Source organism: Glycine max, chromosome 16 (assembly GCF_000004515.6).
Source record: "Glycine max cultivar Williams 82 chromosome 16, Glycine_max_v4.0, whole genome shotgun sequence".
Lineage (NCBI taxonomy): Eukaryota > Viridiplantae > Streptophyta > Magnoliopsida > Fabales > Fabaceae > Glycine > Glycine max.
The window spans coordinates 29,230,311-29,250,956 of NC_038252.2; the positions used below are offsets into that span (position 1 = coordinate 29,230,311).

General features: G+C 29.7%; 1 protein-coding gene across 1 annotated transcript; it reads right to left on the minus strand.

Moving 5' to 3' along the window:
• Nucleotides 1-536: 536 nt before the first annotated feature.
• LOC100788906 (AAA-ATPase At3g50940) lies at nt 537-3,428 on the minus strand. The gene is made up of 2 exons (XM_006599297.4): nt 2,198-3,428; nt 537-1,512 (listed from the first exon to the last, which is right to left on the minus strand). The coding sequence occupies exons 1-2, from the start codon at nt 3,191-3,193 to the stop codon at nt 910-912; spliced, it is 1,599 nt and encodes a 532-aa protein (XP_006599360.1). The 5' UTR covers nt 3,194-3,428; the 3' UTR covers nt 537-909.
• Between the last annotated feature and the right edge of the window lie 17,218 nt (nt 3,429-20,646).

Consider the following 20,646-nt stretch of genomic DNA (forward strand, 5'->3'; position numbering starts at 1 on the left):
ACTAAGATTCATATGTAAAGTGTTTATGCAATATTTTTTTCATCTTTTATTTGTTTTTTCAGGAATAGAAGTACTTCTTTTGCAACTTAAAAAAGCTTGAGCAATAACTTATTCAAGTTCCCTGTTCTCCGACCTCGTCGTTGTTACATTGCGATTCCACCTTAAACCATTGTTCAATCAATGACCCGAGAACAAATATTTACGTTTCAGCTATTTTAAATTAGGTAATTATGAATGAAGTGTTAGTTTCCAATAGCGACAATTGCATAATCAACATCCAATAAGATATATATTCATAGTTCAGCTATTGTTAATTGGATTCATATGCTTTGCATTCAGGGATTCTCTGCATTCATGTATTTTAGGTAATTGGAACTGATTGGGATATCAAATACCATTTACCAACCATGGAATGTATACACCCAATTAGAATTATAAAGAAAACAATAGGAAGTAAAACACATGATAAGTGTATGACATGATGAAAAAAAAGATGTGGAAGGTAAAAAACAGAGATAAAAATATGGTGGACACGGTTTGACAATGGACACCCACTCCCGAACAGTAACAATCCTTTTGTCATCAACAGTGGTTATAGTATATTCTTTGGATTTAACAAACAGAAAGTGAAAAAGAAAAATAAGTACCTCAAAATCTCAGGAAGATTGAAAACGATGGATAACCATACAGCACAATTGTATAGTTCAAACCAAACAAAAAGGTAAACTTTTATGTTAGGGACTAATCTTATCTGACCCTACAAAATACAAAATTTTAACAAGTGGTGTTTAACTCAGTAATGCTTCTCTCTTCATTATTGTCATCATCACTATCAAAATCTTCTTCACTACCATCATCAATCTCCTTCCTCTGCTGTTCCTCTTCGTCTTTAGCCTCCTGTTCCTTCTTTTAAGCCTCCATTTCCTGAGTTTCTATCTTCTTTATCATGAAATCTAAAAATTGTTCGAGGCTAGTTTCTTCGTTATTGTCATCATCACTATCAAAATTTTCTTCTTCACTACCATCATCAATCTCCTTCCCCTGCTGTTCCTCTTCGTCTTCAGCCTCCTGTTCCTTCTTTTTAGCCTCCATTTCCTGAGTTTCTTTCTTCTTTCTCAAGAAATCTAAAAGTTGTTGCTTCTTTTTAGCCTCCATTTCCTGAGTTTCTTTCTTCTTTCTCATGAAATCTAAAAGTTGTTTGAGGCTAGTTTCGATGCCCCTGCTCTTCAGAAGCTGCTCTGCTACCTCAGCAGGAGTCACCTGGGTTTTCTGCATCTCTTCCTCGATCTGTTCAAAGAGAGAATGCTCTTTGATTCCTAGGTAATTGGAAGCTAGCTGCCTGAAACCACAGGGAGTGCAGTAGGACATGTGAATGTGAACATCCATTCGACCAGGGCGAAGCAATGCAGGGTCAAGCTTGCCCTTGTGGTTTGTTGTGAACACTATGATCCTCTCATCCCCACAACTTGACCATAACCCATCAATGAAATTCAGCAACCCCGATAGTGTAAGCTGCAATAGTACCAGAAATTATTAGGCTGAAAATAATGTATTTGCAAAAGAAATTTAGGAGCCCACCAACTACAGTTTGCAATTGTCAACAACAGAACCTATTAGGAAGAATCAGTTTTGCAGTGTGAAGAATAAGTCCAACACTTACAACAAAACACATATTAATTAATATGAAAGTTAATTGTATATAGAATTTAACAAAAATTAGTGTCTAACTAGATATTACCCTGAATGATCATTAAGGTCAGAAAACATACAAGAGGGCAAAAGAGACAGAATTCATGTTTGTTGCAATTCGTATGCAAATCCAGCCAAGGTTTTCAGTTTTCACAGCAGAGCAAAATCACAGTAATTAATCTATTAACAAAAGACAGAACAGAACAATCACAAAAAGAACAAACTTTTTGTATTTCTAAAAAAATATTTTTACTTTAATAATTAAAAAGAAAACACGCATTGAACAGGAACAATTTTCCATCCTATAACACACACGTGTGACAGCACAACTTTATCCTCCTTTTTTTCAGTGAATCACCACTCCCCACAACAGAATTGTACAGCCACATTGCTCACTCCACTTACGATCAACGTTTTAACAAGTCAACCAAAGCAACAATTTCCAATCCAACAACACAAAATTTCCACAGCAAAAGCAGATAGAAACATTAGGTCCAAGAATAAATACCTGTGTATCGTTGTTATTTCCAGAAGCAGCTCTGGACCTAGTTCTCCGATCATGAAACTCAGCAGTGCAATCAATGTCCTCCACGACAAGAATAGACCTATTCGCCATGCCAATGAGCAGCCTCCTGAGCTCCGAGTTAACCTGCAGCTCCGTGAGCTCCAAGTCATAGACATCAAACTTCAAGTAATTCGCCATAGCAGCAATGAGGCTCGATTTCCCAGTGCCCGGGGGACCATGCATCAAATACCCTCTCTTCCACGCCTTGCCAACTCTCCTATAATACTCTTTCCTCCTCACGAACCTCTCCAAGTCCTTCATGACAAACTCTTTCACGACGCGCTCCATCGCCAGCGTGTCGAACGTGGCCGGGTGGTTCAGATTTATCCCCACCCAGGCGTCACCGATGTTGCCGTAAATGTTCTGGTAGTCCACAGTGAAGATCTTAAGCGCCTTCGTTTCCTGCTTAATTGACTTGGCTTGTTGGAGAATATAGGGAATGTAGGTGTTGAGTACCATCTCCTTGTGCTTCTTGTGAAAAGTGAGTTCCAGCGAGCGAAACTCTGATTTCAAGGTGGATTTCAGGTCGCGCGGGTTGTAGAAGCTGTGGGACTCCAACTGACGGCAAACGAGGATCCAGATAAACTTCACGCTTCTGAAAACGTCCGTTAGGGGTTCGTTGGGCTCCATGGTGAGGGCGAAGGTTTTGTCTGTCACCGGGTTACTCACCTTGAGTCTCTGTGTGGTGGGAGAGATTTTGGAGCTGAGGTAGGTTTCCGCGGCTTCGTAGATTTGGTTGTTGTCGAGGTCGTCCATCTCTTCGATGATTAGGGTTATGTCCGGGGAGAAGCGCGAGAACATGCTGTGGATGCCGTTGCTGATGAAGGATCGGAGCTCCGACGGAAGGAGGTCGCACGCCACGGAGCGGACCACCATTGCGGTGGCGGCCAGAGAGGCCGCCGCCGAGAGCAGCGCCTTCGCGGGGGCCAAGAAGGACATTCTGATTATTTTTTTTGGATGTGTTTGGGAAGGGAAAACGGTGATTTTGGAAGTGTGTAGGTTTGGGAATGAATGCAAATTTTTTCAAATGGGAAAAAGCGGAGAAGGAGGAAGCAGTTGGGTTTCTGAGACACTGATCCGGTGATCCCCAAACAACGTATTTGACTGGGTAGAGAGTAGACTTGCTTAGCAAGGGAGAACGTTCATTTTTCTTTCTATAACGAATTTTCTTTCTTTCTTGCTTTTCTTTTATTTTCTTGGTAAGTGGAAAAGTTTTAAAAATTACACTTCTTAATGCATGGTATAATTTTTTAACATAAAATTTTGTTGAGAAAAATCGTAGCGATGATTAGTATTCACTCTTGTTGTTATATTTGTAAAACTCATTTGTCTGGTTTACTAGCTTAATAATCCGTGCTTTAAATTTATAGTTATAAATTTTATAATATTATAGTTTTTAATGTATTTTTAAATTTTGTTAATTTTAAAAATATTATCACTATATTTTTTTGTAAAACACATTGTATGCATTATTCCATATTAAAAATGTAAAAATTATAAAATGTTGTTAGCATACAAATTAATTTAAATTCTAAATATCATATTTTTTTTAAAAGGTATTCAAAGAAAAGAAAAAAAAAAGGTTTCCTTAAAGAAAGCAGATAAAAAAAAAGATGAAATTAAAAAAAATAAAACAATAGTAAGCTAAATACCTCTAAAAAAGAAAACAAAAGAATATATGAAACTAAAAGTCTAAAACAAAAAGAAAAGATTAAACTTTACTTTCATAAGATAAAAATATCTATACCCAAAAAATAATAATATATATTTTTCTTCGTATACGAAACCTGTCTTTTAATCATTTTATTTATTTATATAGTTGAGTTACGTAGAAATAATAAAATAAATAAAATAAGCATGCAAATATTAAATATCAATTATTAAAAAAAATTAAGAAAATCCAAAAAGAATGATGAAAAAGGAGAATACTTACCTCAAAGAAGATAAAAAAAAAAAAACTACACTACAGAAACAAAGAAATTCATAGTTGAAAAAAATGATTAAGCAAGTAAAATCAATAAGAATAAAAGCTCTAAAGTTGTTATGTGAGTATATAGATCCATAATCTTGAATATGTGAATAATGGAGTCAAAATGGGAAGACACGTTAAGGCAGAATAAATTCTTACATGGTCTAATGCTCACTCAGCAAAATATTTATATCGTTAGTTAGACATTTTAAAATGGGAATTATTGAATGTTCAAAATCAACCCAATTCAATAATAATAAAATAACAGAACGAACTGTTAGCAATAAAAAAACAGAATGAATTTTTAATTTATTAGCATGCAATAATATATATATATATATATATATATATATATATATATATATATATATATATATATATATAAAATCAATTAATTTAAGATTTAATGAATAATTAACTAAATTTAATAGAATAAAATATAATAAATACTAATCAATTATATAAGATTTTAGGTACGTAGGATAGTATAAAAAATATTTTTATTTATTAATCAAAATGAATTAGAATATTATATATGAATTAGAATACGTAGGACAACATAATTCATTTGTTAATAATTAATTAGTTACACTGAATTAATAATAATAATTTAGTTTATATATTTTAAAATAGAAATAATAATAATGTTAAAGGTAATATATGTGGAGTAATTATGACAAAATATTTATTTATAAAAATAAAATAATAATTGAATAATGCCCTGACAAAATAGAATGAATAATAATGAAAATAATATTTATTTAAATGAGTAATTGAATTGATATATGTCATTTAATTATAATGTTGGAGGAATTAAATACGAGATGATCATGTGATATCATTTCATAAAATAAATTATTATTATTATTATTATAATTATTATTATTATTATTATAATTATTATTATTATTATTATTATTATTATGTGATATGATCTTATAAAATTGAATATGAGATTTTGGTCTTTCACCAGCAAAAATTTTACATTTCACGATTTTTATGGTTTGGGGTCACGCCCAAATCACCCCAAACCTTAAATTAGGTCCCTAAGTGTCTAAAGTTCATCCCTAGCTATGTGGTTCCTAATCAATTTTAAACACTCAATTACCTTAAGATTATTCTTCCTTCTCCAGTCGTGACTCTCTGATGACACAAGTTTTTATGTAAAGCAAAACAAAGTGTAAGAGGGAGAGACTAGGTTTTTAATCAAAACCTAATGGACCTTCATAAAACTATATGGGCCTCTCCGACTAAACCCATTTTTAAAATAAAGCTTCACAAAACATAAAACTCTTCCATTTTATTTTTATAAAACCCATAGTTTTTACAAAACACTTATTTTCCAAATACTTGCCTTTTCACGACTAAGCCTAAAAAGCATTTTTCTAAAAAATAATCTTATTTATTTATTTATTTTTAAGTAAGAAAAAGTAAATTATTTATTAAATATTAGGGGCAGGGGGAGATGGATATCAGGTTTACATCGAAGGTTTGTCAGACTTTGCTTTTAAGATAGTGACTATTACCACGACACAATATTCATTTTCATTTTTTAACAACGTTTTTAATTGTGGTTGAATTGCCGTAATTAGTTGGCTTTTGTATAAATTATTTTATTGTTTTAATTATTTGACAATTTACATCATAATGCATGAAAATTAGGAAGTGTTTGTTTGTGTTTTTGCTTTTTATTTCTAAAAAAAATATTTCATGAAATAAATTTTAGAGAATAGGATTAAAGATGAAAAGATATAAAAAAATGCAAAAAAATAATTTTGGTAATTTACAAACCAATTGCATGAAAATATTGGCTTTAAACTATAGTTTTGCTGATTCTTCTTAGATGTTCTAGTTTTTTGAAGTTAACAAACCAATCGTGAAACCAATCATCAAAGCAATTCATAATTCATACCTGAATCAGCTAGTTGAATTTGATTTTTAAAATAACGGTATTTTACTCATTATCTTTGCAACAAAAAAATATTAATCATTTTGTTGGTGTGAAAATCTGTTGACTAATCAGTTGTCGGGTAGGTTAATTAACGAGTGATTCTCTTCTAGATGACTGACTCAAAGCATTATGTTCCTTGATTGGATTTCTAATTCACTTCAAAGAATGTTTTAGGGTTACTCCTATGAAAATGATTGAAAGCTTAAAGGAAATACGGTAAAGAAAATGATTGAAAGCTTAAAGGAAATACGGTAAAGAAAGATGCAAATAAAGGAATAAATAAAATATAAATGAAAGGTAAACAACTAAACATGATAGATTTGATTGATTTTGTTGGGAACTCAATTACATCATGATTACTTCTACTAATAATGTTTTTTAAGCAATTACAAAGCATCAACTATTTTTTTGATAATTGCCCACATTTGACAGTTACGAGACCATGCTTCTATCATAGGGAGTCATCATGGAAATTGCCCTGAACATTTTCCCATATTTTGGCCTATGTTTGCTTCATTTTTCATGTAGAAAAATAGTTGTTAACTTCCCACTATACCCACTTCTCTTACTTTTTAGGAAATCATGGATCCATGCATGCCAAGATTTGGAAAAATTGCGGTGCCTTTTAGGTTCAAATATTCCTTCCAACTTAGTCTTTCCTGAAATAGGTCTTATTTAACACTATTATGCTAACTGACTGAAGATAATATTAGTGGATAGAAATTAGTTGTTAGCAGTGAGTCTACATAAATAGTCATTAGCTACCAGAAATGATTCATTTCATTGTTAACCATTAAAAACAATTATTTTAGTCATCAATCATCATTAGCACTAGAACAAGTTAGAATTCATTGAGAACTAGAACAAGTTAGAATGCATTGATATGCAAGTTAGAATTCATTGAGAACTAGAACAAGTTAGAATGCATTGATATGCATTAGTCGACGACCGTCAACTGAATCAACCAGTGGAATTAGTCATTAGTTGATGAAAAACTGTTAACCTCAATGCATGGAAAACACTTTTAGCATCAATGCATTTCAAATTATCCTTTTGCTTTTATATGTAATATTTGATCTTCTTAATCATCAATCTATTTCAATTTATCCTAGTTTATATTATGAAATTTAATTATATAAAATAAGTTAAAATATTAATAAAAAATTAAAAGTAAAAAGTGAAATATGTTTTTGATTTTTATTTTAAAAATGAAAAATATTAATATTTAAATTAATTTTCTAGCTAGATTAGTCGTATCAAATATATTTTTTTTTATTTTTCATTTAGCAAAATGAAAAATAGAAAAAAAAAAACCGTCTTTTTTCTTGCAGTAAAAAAAACCTGTCCTTAAACTCTAACTATAATATACTAGTAATATTTCTCTTTTACATGATCGACACAACATTCCTTTCGGGTTTTTCTTCTTCTTGTGTTGTCAGTAATTAATACCAAATACTAGCAAGATATTATATAACATTCATTTTCAGAAACATTACTGAATAAAAACCAAGAGTTACATAATTTAACATGATTTGTGTAAAATTTACTCGACGAGAAAAAAAATACTTTAAAAAACATATTGATAACATATTTAAAAAATAATTTGAGGGACCAATGCCGAAATATTAAAGAGAGAATGGCTTAGTTTAATATATGTTTTTTAAAGCAACTAGTTTTTTCCTTATGCCGACGCCCGGACTCTTACTCCTATTTGAATATTACCATCACATAGGCAAAGTTTAATAAGGATGTTTATTTTTATGATCATAATGTTAAGTTATGTTTAGAAAAAGTAACATAAAGTAAGAATACAAACAAACCTAATGCTATTGTAGATTGTTGGATGATGTTGTTCTAGTAATGAAAGAGAGGTTGCACAATAAAGAGAGATAAATAAATATATACATCAATATTCACCTGAAAAGTAGACATTTAAAATCAATATACTTTAGTGAAGGTGGTATAATAACAAACATCTAACAGTTGTCTTGGTTATGTGATATTGCAACATAAAGAAACCGTTTATAGTAATATTTGAGATTTTTTAAATGTTAAATATTACTAATATTTAAGAATATATATAAAAAATTAACTTGTATATTTAAGCAAATAACAAATAATCATATAGTCTAGTAATATGGTTCAGATTACAAAAATGAAACTTTGTCTAGACTGGTTAATAGAATTATAATTCAAAGTACGATGACAGACATATAATATATTCACGAACAAACAATTATAAAAAAACGTATGAGAGGTCTCATGATGTCAACCTGAAAAGTAGTAATGTTTGTCCCATGCGTCATCCATATTTATTGGTGGTTATATAATGATCATCTTTTTCACTTCCCATGATAATCTTTTGCACCTTAGCAAATATTTAGTCTATTAATTCATATATATATTCTAATAATGTTCTTAGTATATTAAGCACTAACCTTTTAGCATTTCGATGCGTCATCCATATTTATTGTTGATCAGTATAATGATAATTTTTTTTCACTTTTCGTGCTAGAAGAAATATCATGAATACGACTGTATATTTATTGCGATGCTATTACACTTCCCGTAATCGTCAATATTTATTTTCTTTATTAGAGGCCATGTAAAAAAATATTTGAAAGATTAAAAAGATAAACATAAAAAATACGAAAGTCAATAAATCTTGTAATAACATATACCATAAGCGAAAAAATCATAAATCTTAATAACATGTTACTTTATAATATGTACCACCACAATTAAATTGTTCTTAGTAATGTATATTTATTTTATTAAATAATAAATATTTTCACACAAAGAAAAATGTTTAAAAATACTTACAATTACTACTAATAAAAATAAAAATAATGGAGATCTCAGCATATTCATGAACAGATACAATGATGAAGAAGTTTCGTGAACATATATAATGAACAAAAATGAAAGCATGTCAAAATAGTACAACACCCGAGTATAAAAACTTAAAACTCCTCGAATATTGTTCAATAGTTGGGAAGGTGAACAACTATAATGAATAGTTAATAATGTACTTAGTATATTAAGCGCTAGGCTTTTACTGTGCATAATCCATATTTATTGTTGATCAATATATCACAATGATAATTTTTTTCACTTCCCGTAGTAGTAGACTTTTATTATTTATTATGAATATAATAATAATCTTTTTCACTTCCCGTGCTAGACTTTTATTATGAAAATATTGTTGTATATTTATCAATAGTGTTAAAATTCATTATGGAATGACTGAAAATTTAGTTTATTTGGATAATAATAATGTTTAAGTATTGGCAAAAAAGAATACATTAAATAAAATATGAATTTGAAACATGCGTCAAGGTGTAGACTTGTTAATTGTATTTCAAATGAAGTCGTTCCAATTAATTTGAATGGTCATGAAGAATGAGAAGGAGACATACTCATTCTTGGCAATAAATGTTGATTGACATTGATGAATTTGATTTATTTTGATGATGATTAAATTATATTTATTAATTATTTATTGATGTATATATTTAAAAATGTGTTTTCAATTTACGTTTTTTAGCAAATTGTAAATAATAAAATCCATTGCTTGAAAATCATAATTATTAAATTACAACTTTAAACTGTTAAAATAAAATAACATAAAAATTTTTCCATCAATCAAAATGGGGTCATCATCACTTTAATTTTCTAAAAAAAAAATGCTTGATTGTTAAGTACCTATTAATTTAAAATGAAAATTAACAAAAATGTGAATAAAATATGCTTATTAATTAAACGCTAATAAGTTGACAATGATTACGGCAAAAACAAATACAAAATTGAAGTTGTTTTAATAATATGTTAAAATTGATACTGTAATATTTAAAATTAATTGTTAAGTACATACTAATTAGGAATAAATCATCGACTAAATTATGATTATTTTTAAATCCTAACAGAATATGGTTATTAATTTGAAAATTATGATTATTTCTATATCCTAACATAATATTTAAAATTGATTGTTAAGTATCTATTAATTTGAAATGAAAATTAACAAAAATAAGAATAAAATATGCTTATTAATTAAACGTCAATAAATTGACAATGATTACGACAAAAAAAAATACAAAATTAAAACTGTTTTAATAATATATTAAAATTGATACTTTAATATTTAAAATTGATTGTTAAGTACCTATTAATTTGAAATGAAAATTAATAAAAATACGAATAAAATATGCTTATTAATTAAACATCAATACAATATGTAACATTTAATATTTAAAAGGAAAGTTTTCTCTTCTATAAAAGATACATATAATTTATAAAGAAAAAAGATAGAATTTGTAAGATATATGATTACACTTCATCTTTACATGGAAATTTATCTGTAGTTTTATAATTATTAAAATTCACTTACTGCAAACACTATAAACTTATTTAAATTAACTGACTCAAACATATTTGTTTTAAAAAAAAAGATGGATGCATGATTGCAATTCATCTTTAGATGTAAATTTATCACTATTTTCATAACCAATAAATCTACTTACAACAAACACTGCAACATATTTAAATTAACTTTATTTTAGTATAACTTTTCATTCAAATTAATTTCAACAAATCTGGAAACATATCAAGTACTCGTAAGTGAGATAATATAACCGTATTAATATCGAATGATTATAAAATTGTATTAATCTACAATTGTATCTAAAATAATATAACCCATTATTATTATTATAATAATAAATTATTATATATGATTGTTATTATAAATTATTATCATTAATTATAAATGTTGAACCACGGTCTAGAAGGCTTTGTTTTTGTCTCCAATCATGAATTGACAATATTAGTCTAATTATTTTTATTATTATAATAATATATTATTATAAATTATTATTATTAATTACAAAAAAATATTTTTGTTTGTATTATTGTTATTAGATGTAAGGCTTTCACTCTAACCATCACACATTTGAATTCAAAATGGGATTGGATGTTCAAAAGTATCTGGAGCGGCACATTTATTTTTTTTTGGAAATATTAATTCATTGGAAATAATAAATGCTAATTGACATTGACAGAAATAATAAATGTTGATTGACATTAAAGCAGCAAAAACGTAGAAGACATATAATAGTGCGAAATTGAAGGAAACAAAACGCAGAATCATTAAAAGTAAATTGTTTTTATTTTTAACCTGTATAAGCACAAATGTCAAGAATATCTACAACATAGATTTTGTACACATTGATACGTTACCATGATAAGAACAAAATTGGAGAAGATTGAAGATCACTCGTGAACCTCAAAGTTAATCATAGTAATAGATATCATTTTTTGCAAGTAATACATATATGAACACGGTAAAGAAAGGAACCCGAACATGGAACACAAAAAAGATAAAAATAGGTAGCGAATGCAACACAAAGATCCATATTTTTCCATATTGTGCCATTAAGGCAAAACAACGACAATCCAACTATGTTCATCTGATACCTATGAATGGCGTCCGTTTCCGAGAAATTCAACTGGAATCCAACATAAAGAAAAAGAAAATAGAAAAAGTGATGTCAGTATATAGAAAAGTTAAAGATGATGAATAAATTAATAATAACAATTAAAGTATAATATAATAAATCTAGGCAAAAAATTCGAATATGACCAAGTAGAAGGAACAACAAAAAATTTCATCTTTAGTACTGCGAGAACAAACAAATAAAAAAAATACAAAACCCAAAAATAAAAAATCGTAGTGACAAATCCAAGCAACAGAGATACATGATCGCAATTCATCTTTAGATATAAATTTATCACTATTTTCATAACCACTAAAAAACGCATACAAATGCAATAAGAGATAAAAAGAAAACACAGAAGAAGATGGGGAGGAAAAACGAACCTGTAATCTATCCAACATACTATGATCTATGGTTTTTGTCTTGCAAAGGAAGTAGAATACTCAACCACTGTTAAATAAGACTGAGGAATACAAAAAAAATTCAATCTTTTGTACCGACAGAACCCAGAAATCAAAAGGAGAAATGAAATACATCACACACTTGTCCTCCAAATGTCAGACACTATTTGTTGTCTTTTTTGTTGTTCTCGGTGAGAACTTTACATTGGAGAAGTCTCAGGAACACAAAAAAATTAATCTTTTATCTTGCGAAAAGTCATCATAACCCAAAACAAAGGCATAAGACACAAAAAAATTGAAGCTTTTGTGTTGCAAAGGAAGAACAATAGTCAGCCACAGTCAAATAAGCTCGAGGAACACAAAAAAATTCAATCTTTTGTATCAACATAACCTAGAAATCAAAAGGAGAAATGAAATACATCACAAATCTGTCCTCCAAATGCCGAACACTATTTGTTGTCTTCTTTGTTGCTCTCAGTGACAACTTTACGTCGGAGAAGGCTCAGGAACACAAAACAATTTAACCTTTTATCCTGTGAAAAATCATCATAACACAAAACAAAGGTAGAAGACGCAAAAAAATTAAAGCTTTTGTGTTGCAAAGGAAGAACAATAGTTAGCCACGGTCAAATAAACCCGAGGAACATAAAAAGACTGAGGAACACAAAAAAATTCAATCTTTTATACCAACAGAACCCAGAAATCAAAAGGAGAAATGAAATACATCACAAACCTATCCTCTAAATGTCAGACACTATTTGTTGTCTTCTTTGTTGCTCTCGGTGACAACTTTACGTCGGGGAAGGCTCAGGAACACAAAAAAAATTTAACCTTTTGTCCTGCGAAAAGTTATCATAACACAAAAGAAAGACAGAAGACGCAAAAAAATTGAAGCTTTTGTGTTGCAGAAGAAGAATAATAGTCAACCACAATCAAATAAGCCCGAGGAACACAAAAAAATACAATTTTTTGACCGTCAAATAACTGTCAAACCAAGAAATCACGTGAGAGAAAACAACGGGCAAACCAAGCAACAACCTTTAGGTTTTTTGGCCAAAACAACCAAATGAAAAAAGAAAACACAGAAGGATAGGAGAGAAAAGAACCCATAAATCATTTTTCGGCCAACCCAAGCAAAGAACTGTTAAACCAAGCCAAAAAGCTTTGGCCTTTGGGTTTTCCTCTCAAAAGAGAAAACAACCAAGCAAGAGCCTTTGGGTTTTTTGGCCAAACCAAGCAAATGAAAAAAAAAACGCAGAAGAATAGTTTGGAAAAGAACCCAGAAATCAATGGAGAAAGAACCAAGCATATGAAAAACCAAAACGCAGAAGGATAGTCTTGAAAAGAATCCAAAAATCATTTTTCGGCCAACCCAAGCAAAGAACTGTCAAACCAAGCCAAAAAGCTTCGGCCTTTGGGTTTTCCTCTCAAAAGAGAAAACAACCAAGCAAGAGCCTTTGGGTTTTTTGGCCAAACCAAGCAAACGGAAAATGAAAACGCAAAAGAATAGTTTTGAAAAGAACCCATAAAAAATAATTTTTCGGCCAACCCAAGCAAACAACTGCCAAACCAAGCAAAAAAGATTCGGCCTTTGGGTTTTCCTCACGGGAGAGAAAAGAACCAAGCATCAACCTTTGGTTTTTTCGGCCAAAACAACCAAATGAAAAAATAAAACACAGAAGGATAGGAGACAAAAGAACCCATAAATCATTTTTCGGTCCAACCAACCAAAGAATTGTCAAATCCAGGAAAAAACCTTTAGCCTTTTGGTTTTCCTCAGTAAGAGAAACCAACGGGAAAACCAAGCAACAACCTTTTGATTTTCTGACCAAAACAATAGGAGAATGATGGATTCCCTCATTCCCACCCAGCATTTGGAGAACAACAGCACCAAAGCATTATCTTGGATTGCAGTGGAATAAGAGAGAATGAAGAACGGGTAGGAAAAAAAAGAAAGAAAATGAGAGAGAGAGAATGAGAATGGGAAAGGTGGAGAAAGAATAAAAAACGGGTAAAAAAAAAAGAAAGAGAATGAGAATGAAAACAGTGGAGAGAGAATGTTTGTTTGTAAAATAAAAAAATGTAAAAAAAAGAGGACAGATGAAAACGCAGCATTTTTTACTTCACTATAGCATGATGTGACATTTTTGGGTGGGAAATGAGTTAATGACATCGCGACACGTGGCCACTCGGGGCCTTGTTTGTATAATGATAGATGATTTCAGATGCAAAGAAGAGATTATAAATTTAAATTTTGATATCTGTATCTTTGTCATAACTTTGATATCTAGAGACGATTTGCATTCCCCCAAAACAAATATTCAATAGATATAATAAATCTGTCCAAACTTCGAACCAAAAATTACACGTGTTGTGTTGTGTTCTACTGCATTCTCAATTTTTTATTTTTCTTTTATTTGCATTGTAAAATAGGCCATTGTTTTGTTTTTTTGTCGTACAAAATACAGGCCATTTGGTCTAGTTCTTATTAATTTATAAGTAGATTAGATGAAATGACTTCGCAGTATTGTTGTCGAAGTTGTTGTCTATTGGGTAAAAGCCAAAGGTTGATTGACTGACTGGTTCTATTTTTTTTATTTATCAAAATCAAGAGATATATTAAGACATGTTAAAGAGTGTAATCTCAACTAATTGATAAAGCAATCATCAAAAGCAAAAATAACACACTCAATTATATTATAATCCAAAAAGAAAATAAGGAACCATGGGAAACCAAAACCCAAACCCAAACTCATGTACAATTGAACCTATAACAACAAAACATATTAATTCTTAAAAAACTCTTCCCAAATAAATAAATAAAAAAAGGAAGAGGGTCCCATCAAACCAAATCATTAATGGTAACACTATGTGAGACAAGTTTATCCATAAAAGAAATTTTCTTACTATAAATATGAGACATAAAAAAACAGAATGATAAAAAGTAGATAATTAATTCATTCCATATTAGAAAAAATCATAAAGTCTTTTGATAACATATTTTTATTTTTCAATAATATTTCATAATTCAAATAATTGATTAAATTCTGTAAAACCATTTCATAAGAGTTCATTGATATACATTTTTTTATTAGGTAAATTGACTTCAATTCTTGAATAATATATCAATTTTGTTACTATTGTAACAAAAGAATCTTTTTTATGTGAAAAGATATGTATCAATAATTATGCTTTCATGTATGGATAATTTTTCAATATCTTGTTCATTTACAACAAAATCTTTTCTTTATACTATGAGTTCTATTTCATTTAAGGGTTGGTTTAGGGAAAAAGGGCAATAGAAAATAACTGAAAGAAAAAAAGTTAAATGATTATTTAGGTTATTTAGTAGAAGAGAAAAAAAAAATATTTTCTCTTGTTTGATTATATATAATAACAAAAATAACCTAAATATTAAATAAGAAATGATATAAATATAAGAGTACTTTTTGTCTTTGTATAAAAAATAATTCCTTGCCTTCCTATCTAATTTTGGACATAACATGAAACACTCTTCCTTTCAACATCTATTTGAACCATTATTATTAGCCCTTAGATTATATTTGTTATTAAAATACTTTAATGATTCAGATTAAAATTAAATAATTTTTTAACAAATAAGAAAAAACAAAATGACAACTTTGTCCATATCTTCTTCACCTCCACCCCACCCCAATATTCAGTGAATCTTCAATCTTCCACTAGAATCTGGGAAGTCTCTAAAAAAATCAGTTCATACATGAAAAATCTGTCCACCAGAAAGATATGTTCTTATGGGTATGTCCTGTAAATCATTTTCATAACGTGAAGAACAAAACAATCTTCAATCTTCCATCACCATATACGAATTTGGGGATGACGAGAAGTGATGCATTCGACCAGTACACCAACAACCGCTAGTCCGCAGCGAAGATGACCACCACCGCCGCAAGAACCACCATTGAGGGTCTAAGTTTACGGTGTATCACAACCGTGCATCTAGGTGGGGAAGGTGTTTTCCGCCTTTTCATAATGCGCTCATAAAATTGAAGTGGTAGAACTGATCATTAGTAAGGGGCGAGGGGGAGCTAAGAATAAAGTCGTAGCTAGGTTACTATGAAAGGTGAGGATAAAATGGACTTTTGACCAATAAAAAAAAAAAAACTGATGGTTCACATGTGAACAACCTATTTGATAGTCCACCCACATCCTTAAAAAAAATCATTTGGATTGGTGTATAGTAGAAGGATATGAACCAGGACTAATATTTAAAAATATTTCCTTCACTCTTAAATTTAGGTTGCCTCACAACCTAATGTACGCAACTCTACGATCAATAAAAGTAATTAATGATTATTTTTACCTAATTTAGATTAATTTATTACTAATGATTCTTTTAACATAGTTCAAAAAATTATTCTTTCAACATACTGACTATCTTTTCCTTCAGATCAATAGATTTACTTCCAAAATAATAAATATCTCTTTCTTGTTTATTATATAAGTTCGTTTCTCTAATGTTTTTCATAAAAGATTTTTTTATTAATAAATTTAATTCCTATAATATCTCTCCCTCCAGAAAATAATAATAACTATGTCTTGAAACTATTTACTGTCTTTCAAAAAGAGAAATTATATTACTTTTTAAACTAATATATATTAATATAAAAACATTATTATTATTGGAAAAGTATTTAACTTTGTAAATTTTAAAAACTATAGTATCTTGGTTGTTCATCAAATTCTAATATTACTTTCCTAGTATATCAAGATTAAAAATATGAAGGTGTCTGAAACCCATACCTCCAAATTCCATCTTCATAACAAGCTTGTCCCAACTTAACCAATTGATGTCTTTTCTCATTTGTCTACTTGATCCCCACCAAAAAGAGTTCATCCTTTTTTGTAATTCATCTTCAAGGGAGGATGGAAGGAGGAAAACACTCATGTAGTAAATAGGAGCGAATTGAGCTACTGACTTAATGAAGATTTCCTTATCCACCTTGGAGAGATTCTTGGTGGACCAATGATTAATTATGTTCTAGAGTCTCTTTGAGGAATCCAAAGATGGCCCTTTCCTTCTTTGAATGATAGATGAGAGCCCTAGGTACTTTTTTGTGCCAATTGTTGTTGTGACTCCAAGAGAAGATGAAGTGTTTTGTCTCAAACTAGTGAATGTGTTAGAGCTAAAAAAATACCTTTGACTTTTGGTAATTGACCATTTGATGAGAAGCTTGGCCATAGGAATCAAGGATGTCTTTAAGAACGACACGGTCTCTATATTATCTACCTTGTAAAATAGAAAACAAAAGGTGTGTGAGGATATGAGTTCCTTTACACATCTTTACTCTATGAATGTCACATTTCATTTCATGATATTTTAAAAGTGTAGAAAGATAATGAGTCATCCTACCTAAGTTCTCTCCTGAGAAAAATTTGTCCAATTGAGTATCCATTAATAATCATAGCATATTGGACAATCTGAAGACATATATTAATCCAACTAAGTCATTTTTCATGAAAGCCCATTTTTTTATTACTACCAAATAGCCCCAATTAACTCTATCAAAAGCTTTGCTAATGTCAATTTCAAAGTAACTTCCCCAATTTTTCCTTTTTACTTACACCTCATGTGATGAATAATTTCATAAGCTAAAAGAACATTGTAAAGAATGGATCGATCCTCTACAAAACATTATTGCTCTTCAGAATTATGCAATTTGGAAGGAGAGGTTTAAGACACTTGGCTAAAACTTTGGACACATGATTTTGTAGAGGACATTGCACGGAGAGATTGACCAAAGTCTTTTATACAAACAGGGTTTTTAATTTTGGAAATAAGAACAATGGTTGTAGCATTTACCTTGGGAGGGAAAAGACCAGTTTCAAGCCATGTAATGTCATAGTGAAAAACTTCTAGGCCACAAAGATGTATTATTTTATATATATATATATATATATAAAAGCTGGATTGAGTCCATCAGGAACTAGTGATTTGTTTGAGTTCATCTGAAAGAGAGCAATTCTAAATTTTTCCATGGTAAATACACTTTATCAATAATGTGAAATGATATCAATAAATTAAAATATTAAAACTATAATTAACTTTAGATTTTGTGACATACATATTTGATTTATCACAATTCACAATTATTGATTTTTTTAATTAATAATTATGAATACACTTTATTTTATGTGAAAATAGGTTTTGTATTGACAGTGTAAAATTATTTTATGGTATATGATCATTAAACTCGTATTTTATACATAAAAAAAATACACTTTACAAAAATGTTGGTATGAAAAATAAAAATTAATTACATTTTTCTTTTTCTTTTTCTTTTTAATCTTTCTACATTTTTGTAAAATTGTGAGTTTCAATCCGAGAATAGAGGAATTCTAATGCAGGCTTCATATCTTGCATGAAATTAATTCTTAAGTTCTCAAATGATTTATTGATTATATGCCTAAAAAAATAATTGGTTAATTCATCTCTTTTATTTTCAACCGATCAAATATGCAAAGGCCGAAAAAAGCCCAAAGGCCAAGCTGAAGACTTAACAAATTAGCCTGATTAGTTTTTGGTCAATTAATTTTTAATTGGGGACATGCTAGGTGCACCTAGCAACATTGCTGGTGCACCCAACAATTAGGTGAATGGGCAAAATTGCCCTTTATTAAAAAAATAATTTTTTCTTCCGAAAGAACAATTTGTGTTCTATCGGAAGAACCTTCTTCCGGAGAAGTTATCGAAAGAACTTCTTCCGGTAGCTTCTCCAGAAGAAGGTTCTTTCGGTAGAACAAATTCTTCCGGTAGAATAAATTGTTCTATCGGAAGAACCTTCTTCCGGAAGAAGAAATTTTTTTTTTTTAAATTAGTTTTATTTTTAAACTTTGGCACAAGGGTAATTTTGCCCATTCACCTAATTGTTGGGTGCACCAGCAATGTTGCTGAATGCACCTAGCATGTCCCTTTTAATTGGCATTACTATAGTGGGATTTCAAAGAAATGGGCTTCATTTTTTAAGCTTCTCATTACCCGCATGAGTCCCATTGTCGTTAGTACCTTTTTTAGTACTCCTTGAGCTAATCCCTCATTGTTTTCGCGAATTAAGCTAAGGAATACGTTTATTTGCTAATATGATGGCCGGTCATAGTTCAATAAAGATTTTAAGTGGGTCCGCTTGGACTATGCTATGTATGAATGATCTTTTCTATTTGATAGGAGATCTAGGTCCTTTATTTATAGTTCTTGCATTAACCGGTTCGGAATTAGGTGTAGCTATATCACAAGCTCATGTTTCTACGATCTCAATCTGTATATACTTTAATGATGCTATAAATCTCCATCAAACTGGATAGTTATTTATAATTGAACAAAAGCGAGTCTGAATGGGTATATTTAGTCGTGGAGCATTCCAAGTTCCTTTTAGGCCTCTGTCATATCTAAACACCCCCCTCCTTTCCAAGTATACTCCCATTTATCTTTTTGTTCTTCTAATTTTTATTATCATATATATCCTTTATATCTAGTATGCCCATAACGTTAATACATAACTATTATTCTCGAAATGTACTTCCAGAAACAATGTTTTGTTTCTAACATTCCAAAAAGTACTTTCTAGAACACAATTTTATTTTTAACATTCCAAAAAACACTTTCTAGAATATTGTTTGTGTTTCAGAAATTATTTTCTAAATGTTAAAAAATAAAACTATGTTCTAGAAATTATTTTGTGAAATACTATTTTGTGTTTTGAAAAATAATTTCCAAAATGTTAAAAAAACATTTGAAAAAATTCAGGCAAAATACATGGACCATTAAAAATCCTATAAAAAGGAAAAAATGTACAGTAGTAAAGCAATTGGAGTGGAGAAATCATATAATTGATATTGTTCCTTTAAGTTGGATAACTCTAAGAGATGCTCTACTGCAACAACTTTAACAAATTTAAGATATAGTTATGTAGTTGCATGTATAAAATGAGATACATTCATGGTATTGTGTGAGTGGACAAAAATAAAACAAGGAAGAAAAATAGTTGGAAACATAAATATCCTACATTGAAATCTGGAGGATGAAAAATCCTAGTGTTAAAGCAAGAGATGACTAAAGGGAGGCGAGAAAGAAATCAAATGGAATGAAGGGAATGAAAGAGAGAAGCAAGCGTGGTGAAAAAAAGAGAGGGGAAATGTAATATTTAGGTCTAATTTTTTTTATTGATAAGAATTAAAAATTGTATTTGATAGTTTATAATAACTCATGCATCATATTCAACAAACTCAGTCAGACTCTTTGACATTTAAGTCTAGCTTATAAAATAACTCATTATAAATACAACTAGATAGTATTTAAAATTTGATAAGATTTTTTTCAATAAAAGATTTAGGTCTTCAAAATTAATTTCGTACTTTTACATAGGTATATCAAGTAAAACCAAAAAAGAATTATATTTGCAATTCTTATTTCTTATAATATAAATTATATGTATATTCACGAATAGAAGATTTCATTTTTCTACCATCTTATTTTCTGCTATCTTATTTTGTTATAAGAACACAATGAATGAAGAACTGTCAGACAGGGAGCCGGGATG

Coding starts and splice junctions, on each gene's coding strand:
- LOC100788906 (XM_006599297.4), bottom strand. CDS start 3,193: ATGTCCTTCTTGGCCCCCGCGAAGGCGCTGCTCTCGGCGGCGGCCTCT. Junction 1,513..2,197: donor GAAATAACAACGATACACAG/GTATTTATTCTT, acceptor GTACTATTGCAG/CTTACACTATCGGGGTTGCT.